Source organism: Malus sylvestris, chromosome 4 (assembly GCF_916048215.2).
Source record: "Malus sylvestris chromosome 4, drMalSylv7.2, whole genome shotgun sequence".
Lineage (NCBI taxonomy): Eukaryota > Viridiplantae > Streptophyta > Magnoliopsida > Rosales > Rosaceae > Malus > Malus sylvestris.
The window spans coordinates 1,686,375-1,696,101 of NC_062263.1; the positions used below are offsets into that span (position 1 = coordinate 1,686,375).

The 9,727-nt window shown below is 37.3% G+C and overlaps 2 protein-coding genes across 2 annotated transcripts; one reads left to right on the plus strand and one right to left on the minus strand.

Moving 5' to 3' along the window:
- Positions 1-738: 738 nt before the first annotated feature.
- LOC126618708 (probable xyloglucan galactosyltransferase GT14) lies at positions 739-3,247 on the plus strand. The gene has a single exon (XM_050286849.1). The coding sequence runs from the start codon at positions 1,598-1,600 to the stop codon at positions 3,074-3,076; it is 1,479 nt and encodes a 492-aa protein (XP_050142806.1). The 5' UTR covers positions 739-1,597; the 3' UTR covers positions 3,077-3,247.
- A 4,265-nt stretch (positions 3,248-7,512) lies between these two features.
- On the minus strand, positions 7,513-9,367 carry LOC126618709 (probable xyloglucan galactosyltransferase GT14). Its single transcript, XM_050286850.1, has one exon. The coding sequence runs from the start codon at positions 9,268-9,270 to the stop codon at positions 7,813-7,815; it is 1,458 nt and encodes a 485-aa protein (XP_050142807.1). The 5' UTR covers positions 9,271-9,367; the 3' UTR covers positions 7,513-7,812.
- Between the last annotated feature and the right edge of the window lie 360 nt (positions 9,368-9,727).

Sequence of the window (9,727 nt, forward strand, 5' to 3'; positions counted from 1 at the left end):
GGATAAGTTTTTTTCCATCTATAAAACAAATTAGAAAACTTGTCAACATAAAAAATAATTTGCGTAGGTCAAAAGAAAAATGACTCATTTGGAAGTGTTTTAGAATGACTATAAATGCTTTTGGTAAAATTTATTTTGAATTTTCTGCAAGATGCACTTAAAGTGTTTTGTCATGATCTTCTTGGATATACCAAAAATTAAAGTATACCAAAGAAGGCTATGCATTCAAAACTCGTCTCACTTTTGCAAGATCAGCTTCAAAAATTATGCATTCAAATCATCATATTCTCAAAATCAAATACTAAAAGCACCAAATATGTGTTCTTACAAAATGTACTCAAAGTACTTTTTCATGATCTACTTAAACTTTGTCTAAAAATTGATTTAAAAACATTTTAATCAAATTACTTCTGTTTATTTTAAAAACACTACCAAACTAGCCGATGGTTTCTTCCTCATGAACCGATTGTTCACGTTATTGGTTTCCTATTTGGCCGGGGTTCAATGGAAGAATAAAATATGGGGAAAAAAAACTTGGGTAACAGTTTTCTTCAACACGTGGCCATCATCCAACAGATAACAGACTGTTGAGCTACAGTGTAGGCTGAATTGTAGGAAACTGACTGGTGCATTTACCATCAGTTCAAAATGACAAAAATACTCCTTCGAGATTCCTTCTGCTGCCTGCAAAGTGCAAACGTAGAATTTTCAATCTGTTTTCTGTACAACAAAAAGAATAAAAATAAAATAAAATAATGCCATCCATCTTCTTCCATTCCTTCGTCTTCTTCTTTCTGCATGAACCCTTCTGCCACCTATGTCCCGAAGTAGGCCGCACCTTGATGCAATCCTCTCCTAAAAGACCAACAGCACCCCTCCAACTCCAACATGTCCATTTCAGATACAGTGACAGCCTAGCAGGCATTTTTCTGTCAAGAAATTTGTGATTCATGTGAAGAGGGTGTGTTCATCGTAAATGGTGGCAGGGTTGTATATATCTGCAGTTGTAAGGTCGTGTATCATCCTGTTCCTGTTGGCGAATCCAACAGGGACACTTGTCACAAAACACCTTTAGAGATAGCCAATGTCCTTTGAGTGATTTGAAAGCATGTCTAAGGATTTATGCTTAATTATGTAGTAAATGTAAGTCTACGTTATGGGATGGAAATAGTAGCACTCTGTAAAAATAAAATCAAGGGTCTTTATTAAGTGATTCAATTGCGATCGTTTTTCCATTCATCTTTCGTTGTCTTTTCGTTTTCTTGCCTTTTTCTTCCTTATTTTCTTGGATTCATTTGCTTTTTCTCCTTTTGTCCACTTACCATGTAAATCCCATCCTAATCAGATCACCTCCCTTTCTTTCTCATTTTCCAAATTTCATCATCGATCCCTTCACATAAAAAAAGATTTCACTGTCAAATTTTCAATCAGTATTCTGTCCCAATTAATATTTCCATTTGCAAAAATTCTCCCACACCATATATTTTGTTTCATGTGTTTCTGTCTCTCTTCTCCCTTGAGACTATTCCTGTGAATCCTTCACCACCGGAGATATATTCTCCTGGCAGAGAGGGTTTGTGTGATCGAAGAAGGTCGAATGGAGAAACCACTCGCCGGAAAGTACTACAAAGAAAAATGGTTTGGTGTACTAGTCTCATTTTTCTTGTTCTTTGTATTGCTTTGCTTTGATTATTCAACTTCAATGTTGGGTGTCTACAGTGGGGTAAATTTGTTAGTCAATAAACATGTTCGTCCATTCTACATGAAAGATTCGTGTTTTGGCCGCTACATTTACATCCACGATGATCTTCCAACATGGTTCAACTACGATCTCCTCGCAAACTGCCAGTCCCTTTCGACAGGAAGCAAGGCCCTTAGTGATCAAGGTGCGAATACTGGTGACAATATGTGTCCTCACCTTGTGAATTCGGGTCTTGGTCCTCAAATCGGAAAGCCCGGAAAGGTTTTGGCAAACAAGAGTTGGTTCATCACAAATCCCTACTTGTTAGAAGTCATTTTCCACAACAAGATGAAGACGTACAAATGCTTGACAAACAACTCCAATCTGGCTTCAGCCATTTATGTACCGTCATATACCGGCCTTGATGCGAGTCGCCATTTGTGGGATTTTGATCACAATGTCAGGGACGCGTCCGCGAAAGATCTTGTGAATTGGCTTACGCGGAGGCCTGAGTGGAAGAAAATGTGGGGGAGAGATCATTTTTTCGTTTCCGGGAGGACTTCTTGGGATTTCAGGAGGCCCGACAATGGTTCTGATTGGGGTACTAACTTAAGGTTTTTGCCGGGGTCGATGAACATGAGTATGTTGTCGGTTGAAGGAAGTTGTTGGAGAAATGACCTTGCTATACCGTACCCGACAAACTTCCATCCTTCAAACGATAGTGAGGTTGTTCAATGGCAGAACAGAGTGAAGAAGTACAAAAGGCCTCACTTGTTCTCTTTCATCGGTGCGCCGAGGCCTGGCATGCAAAAATCGATCAGGGGAAAACTTATCAATCAGTGCCAAGCATCAAACAACTGCAAGTTTGTGCATTGTGGTTCTCCTGGGATTAATTGTAACGACCCCGTTACAGTTATGAGGGTTTTCGAGAAGTCGGTCTATTGCTTGCAGCCTCCAGGTGATTCACACACAAGGAGATCAGCATTTGATTCTTTACTTGCTGGTTGTATTCCGGTCTTCTTTCATCCTGCGACCGCGTACACGCAGTACTTATGGCATCTGCCGGAGAAACATACTAAGTACTCGGTGTTTATTCCTGTGAAGGAAGTGGAGGATTTGAAAGAAGGCATGATCGAGAAAACTTTGCTTCGAATTTCAAAAGAGAGGGAATTGACAATGAGAGAGGAGGTCATAAGGCTGATACCGAAGCTGGTGTATGCAGATCCCAGGTCGAGATTAGAGAGCGAAGACGCGTTCGATTTAGCTGTGCAGGGAGTTCTTGAGAGGATAGAGAATGTTAGGAAGGTGATTAGAGAAGGGAAGGATCCTAGTGTTGGTTTTGCAGATGAGGATTGGACTAAATTCATGTTTCCGGAGGCACCAGAAGAATATTGACTGATGTAAAAAGAGAGAAGAATATGAAGACATTCAAATTAATCATAATTTTACTGCCATTTGTTTGTAGAAAGTTGTATGATGCTTATTCCAGCATTCAAAGAAATATAGATTTACCGCTTTCTTTTATATACAGCATAAAAATAAAATGTTCTTACTCTTTCGTTGTTTGATCATTGTGTTCTTTTTTTGCAATTTTGATTTGACATGAATAGTCCTCCTCCTAATTTTGGTGAAATCTTTCAGTATATTGGAAACACGATTAGGTACATCATTTCGGTTTGGACAAGAGAAAGACGCGTCGAGACAGTGGTTCATCAAATTGTCCAATGCTCTTAAGCTTGCTAGGTTTCAACATCATGGTCCGATTACTCACTTTTCGTCTGAAGTTGTCAAGGCAAAAGAGCTCTTTTTCATCATTGCCAGTGCTAGATTGAGCGTAATTATGTTTTGCTTTGCCTATTGAGAGCCAATAAAGAGCATTTTACCTAAATCAGATGAACCCCGCTTGCTGTGATTAACCAATTATTAAAGACTAATTTGTGTCCCCAACAATAAAAAGATTGAGGATATACAAGTGAATCTTAATCATATGGACCCTTTCACCTTATTTCAAGTAGAACTCAGTTGGAACCTGATATCCGCCATATAGCAGAACTTAAACCTGCAACCTTTAGGTTAAAATCCCATTGCTCTACCAACTGAGCCATAAACTGCTTTGATGGAGATTTATAGCATCATGCAAGTAAATACAGATTGAGATATTAGAAACATGAGCTTGTGCCGTGTGATATAGCTACACCTAATTTCGGACCGGTTAATGCAAGAATTATAAATAAAGGACCAGGATCTCCTATAAAAAATAAAAGATCATTCCTACATATTATAGTTCGAGCGAACCCACTTAAAATCTTTACTGAAAGTATCATAATACAAATGGTTAAAAGTTTTTTTTCAAGTGTCCAATCACTTGCATAATGAAACCTCTCGGTACACTAAAAGTCTCCTAATTCTGCTGGCTGCTGACGCCTTGAGTTTGTCAAAGGCCATGGCCATACCGAAAACTAAATGTACAAAAATTAATTCTTTTTTTTACACGTAAGGAATCAAATATTTTTTATACTTTAAACAAACGACTTGGCAATCATTGAATCATCAAAAAACATATTGCATGTGATCTATTTGAGCGTTTATACGCGTGTACCCATCATATTTGTCATTCGATTAGACAAAGAACATTTTGAGATTGACCACTGAACTCAAGTGGTGGTCTTAATTACTCCGCGTACAACGGAGCAGCGCACGCATTCGCTTTGTGTGTGATTGGATTTGGGCATCACAAACTGACTCTTGAATACCCTACCGACTCATGTAAACGTCTCTATTCGTCTACAAGTCAATAACACGTATTGTATTTTTTGGAAACTAACAACACGTATTGTTTGACGGAAAAAGAAAATGAGAAAAGCTGGCTCCTGGCTGCCTGTTCAAATCACAATGAAAAAGAGTGAGGTTCCTCGCAGGATCCTCTTTGTGAGGATTCGAGAATCTTCAAATCACATCTGTTTATCGTACATCATGCGGTCAGAAATTATTGTAATTTTTTTAATTAAAATTGAATATAAACAGTACTTGACGAAAACTGACCATATGATGTACGATTAATAGATGTGATTGAAGGATTCCCATAATCCTCACAAAGAGGATCCGGTGAGGATCCTCTCTCAATGAATAATACTTGATTACCCAAAGGATGAGTATGAGTTCTTAACTTAAAAATGTTTGTTGTCGATTCATAGAATTTCGTATTTATGATCATAGTTGTTCATACTATAAATCACTCTATAAAGACTGCATTTGCAAAAAATTCAATTAAAACTAAGGTCCTTTTGTAATACCCTGAAAATTTAAATATATGAATATGTGAAGAAAATCGAAAATAAATCGATTTATAGTCATGCAAATTGAGTTGAGAAATTTTAAAGTTTTATTTCCGGAATTTTTATAATTTAGTTGGCTAAATTGAAATATACGAGGACATCGGATTTATTTCCCGAAAATAAATATTTTCAGGGGTGGGGTGTTACAAAATGGTATTAGAGCAAATGATCATATCATACAATGTGAGATATTATTGCTTGTTGTGATGTGAATTGTGAATTGTGTTGATATTGTACTATTTCATAAGTCTTTTGACTAATGATGAATTTATGTGCAATGCCTATATTGTGAATCACTACGAGGTGAATTGAATTGGGTAGGAGTAGAAAATTTTAAGATGTCATATTTTATGTATAACTTTGAATATGAGTATTTGATTAAAGTTCTAGATTATTCTTGAATTGGATTGATATTATGTTATGCGTTATGAAAATTTTGAATAATAAGGTGATTGTGGAATAGTGACAAATAGATGGAAAAGTTGTATTATACCTGTGCAATAGAGAATGTTGATTTGGGCGGAAATGGCCCAAGGATGATGAATTTGTGAAAAGGGCGTGGATATTGATTTGGGGGGAAAAGGCCCGTGGATATTGAATTGGGTTAAAAAAGCATGTGGATGTCGATTTGGGCGTGATTGCCCGTGAAATGGGAGGAATGTTTGGTTGGGCAAAAAGGGCCCAAGGATGTGTGATTGAGCAAAGTGACATTGTGAACGATGAATTGGGCGAAATGACCCGTGAAATGTGAAGGAATGGATGAGTGGGCATAAAGACCCTGTGTTTCTGGAAAGAAGCTTCATGTGTGGGCTATGGAAATGAATTATTGAAGTGATAAAAATGTATGATATGTATTGGCCAGGTATATTACAATATTTTTCAGTCTACTAGTCACTGATTGGGATAACAAGAAAAAGGTGATGAAACCATTGTTTGTCAATGATAATTATGGTTGGAATTTTAATATTTAGGAAAGTCATGATGGGTTATTGAACGGGAATGAAATTATAAATTGAAGTTATGGTGTGGTTGTTATAGTCATAAGTTGTTATTTTTAGATTTGATATTGCGAACAGAACTGATGAAGAGCACGTATTCTCATGACTATGTGATTAATAAGGATTAGTTTTGGTTGGCCAATAGAGTTGTAAAACATATAAATTCCTCTTCTTTGGTTGATGAAATGTGAATAGTACTCTGGCAGTGCAAGTCACTAATTTATTCGATATGTGGCTACACCTTGAAGCCATTTAAAAGAAAAGGTTTTGAAAGAAAGAATTAAAAGGCTATTAATTTTACTATGGGCAATTTAGTTTAATTGCGGAAATGAAGGAAATCGTATAATGAGATTTTATGGTAACAATATTGTGGATATTTGTTTTAAGATATATATAGTGGTTATTATGCTAGTATTTATCTAGCCAGTGGAAGATGAGATTTAATATCTAGTATTATTTAGCCAATGAAAATTAGAGCTTGTTGTTTGATGTTTATTTTGCCCAGTTGTGTGATTAGAAGTTCTGATATTCTTTTTACCAATTAATGTGGATGGAAATATGAGAAAATGTGTGAGAATCATGATGATTTGCGTTAATCTATTTATTTTGGAGTTTGAATAAAATCATATGATTTATTCACCATTAAAGGAATGGTGGGAATAGTTCTAATTCCTTTTTGTAACGTAATAGTAGAAATCTCGGGGACGAGATTTATTTTAACCGGGGGGGGGGGGGGGTGAATGTAATACCCTAAAAATTTAAATATATGAATATGTGGAGAAAATCGAAAATAAATCGATTTATAGTTATGAAAATTGAATTGAGAAATTTTAAAGTTTTATTTCCGGAATTTTTATAATTTAGTTGGCTAAATTGCAATATACAAGGACATCGGAATTATTTTCCGAAAATAAATATTTCGGGGGCGGGGTGTTACTCGTTTAGTTATAGAATTATATAAAAATAGATAAATGGAATCAATAAAAGCATTATGAACTGTCTATATATTTGCTAAAATAGATTGACTAAAGAACCTCAATTTATATTTATTTTTTTGCAGAGATGATCTCTATAGAATAACTCATAATATGAATAGTTATGATCATAAACACAAAATTTTGTGGTTCAAACACAAATAGTTTTGAGTAGGAGTTCCTACTCATTTTTGAGAAGCCAAGCAATGCTCAATCACAATACAGCACACAAAAAGCATGTATATAAGTGCAATCAACCTCAATCAGTTTTCGACTTTCAATACTTTTCTAAAAATTAAAATCTTGTTTGGTAACCACTTTCAGTTTTCAGTTTCAAAAAGAAAAAAGAAAACTGAAAATTCTCAAGACTAAATTTTGAGAACACAAGTAGTTTTCAGTTTTTGGTGTTCAATTTTCAAAAATTAAAAATTGAAAGTAATTACTAATTAAGATTTCAGTTTTCCAAAAAACTGAAAAAACAAAAAACAAAAAACGAAATGGTTAACAGACGGCACCTGAGAGAATTGAAAAGAATAATTCTAAGTTTAAATTTAAAGAACATTACATTTTTAACTTATAATTGTGCTAAATAGGTACATGTTCTGAAAGAGGAGTATGAAATAGGGACCTCTAACATAACATTTTGCTTTCGATCTTTCTTTACAATCTCTTGGCAGCTGCAGTAACGACCTGAAAACCAAGAACTGGCACTGTTTCATCCAGTTTCGAATCTTTCGACGCGCGATCTGCCATTGTAGGCCTGCACCTCCTCTTCCATCTCATTCTGTTTGTTAAACAGAAAGAACTGTTGAACTCAAATCAAATCAAGTTTGTTCTTGTTTCTGATGAAATGTGTACTTGTAGCTATCCTCATCCGCGAAACCAATACTTGGATCATTCCCTTCCCTAATCACCTTCCTAACATCCTCAATCCTCTCAAGAATTCCCTTGATAGCCAAATCGAATGCATCTTCGGTCTCTAATCTAGACCTGGGATCCGAGTATGACAGATTCGGTATGAGCCTTATAACCTCCTCTCTCATGGACAATTCCTTATCCTTTGAAATTCCAAGCAAGATTTCCTCAATGCTGCCTGGCATATCGTCCGCAACCCTCACCGGAATGTACACGGAGTAGCTGCTATGATTCTTTGGCAAATGCCACAAATACTGGGAATAAGCAGCACCCGGGTGAAAGAAAACCGGAATACAACCAGCCAGAATGGAATCGAAAGTTGATCTCCTGGTGTATGAATCCCCTCCGGGCTGCAAGCAATAAACCGAGCTCTGAAACACCCTCATAACACTCGACGGGTTGTCACAATCCATGTTGCCGCCCAAACTGCAATCGATTAACTTGCATCTACTCGAAGCTACGCACTGATCGATAATCTTCCCCCGAATCGAGCTCTGCTGGTCAGGCCTCGGTGCCCCAGCAAAAGTGAACAAGTAAGGCCTGTCTAGCTTCCTCATTCTGTTCTGCCATTGAACCAAATCGACCTCCTCCGCGGGATGAAAATTTGTTGGGTAAGGTATAGCAAAGTCATTGTTCCAAGAGCTTCCTTCGACCGACAACATAGTCATGTTCATAGACTCAGGCAACCACCTGAGCTTACTACCCCAATCCGAAACCTCATCCGTCTGCCTCCTGAAGTCCCAAGAAATTCTCCCGGCAACCAAGAAATGATCCCTCCCCCACAGTTTCGCCCACTCGGGTTTTCTCGCAAGCCAACTCACAAGTTCTTTCGCCGAGGCATCTCTAACCGTAAGATTCGAGTCCCAGAGATGGAGGCTCGCATCAAGGCCGGCGTAAAACGGGACATAAACGGCCGAAGCCTGACTGGAGATGTTTGTCAAACACTTATAGCGCTTCATCTTGTTGTGGAATATGAACTCCAGCAAGAACTGGTTCGTGGAAAACCAGCTCCTGTTCGACAAAACCCCTTCCGAGTTTGGGATTTCGGGACCGAAACCATAATTCTCAAAGTACATACATAAATTTGGCTTGTCGGTTCCTCTGGTGAGAAACCTACAGTTTCTTACCAAGTCGGAGTTGAATTTTTCAGGAAGATCGTCGTGCATATAAACGTAACGACCAAAACATGATGAATCCGTGATAGAGTGGTTCAAAACCCCAATTGGGTCGACTTTTTTGTTGGGCAAAAGATCGAGACCAGAGAAAGTAGAGTAATCAAAGGAAAGAAATATAATGCACAAAGCGGAGGAGATGAGAAGGGCAAACCAGAGTTCTTGAGAGCACTTTACTGTCGGTAGCTTCTCCATTGGTGTTTCCTGCTGAGGACAAAAATCCGCAGCCACTCATATCAGAAGAAAGAGAGACTATGGGAGTTGGAGTGTGAGAAAAATAAGAGATTTTTCCGTGTGACCGGAATACAGAGTGATACACCACATGTTATTATGCAAATAGTGAGATATATGTGTTAAAAAGTTAATAACTTTAAAAATAAAATTGACCACAATTTAAGTAAAAACACATTGATATACTACTCGTGTTCCGATTACAATGAAAATTTATGGAGAATAAGATAGAAAAATGGAAAGAAATTAAAAGAAAGGGCCCCCACTGCATGAATAATGTGAAATGCAGGACAGGATGCGTAATGATAGGGCCAATGTTGGCGTCGATGCAAGTACAAAATTAACTTTAGAGAACATCGTTTCCTTTTCCAAAGTGGTGGTGGTGGTGGTGTTGGTTAGAAGATGACAAATGAATTGTGGA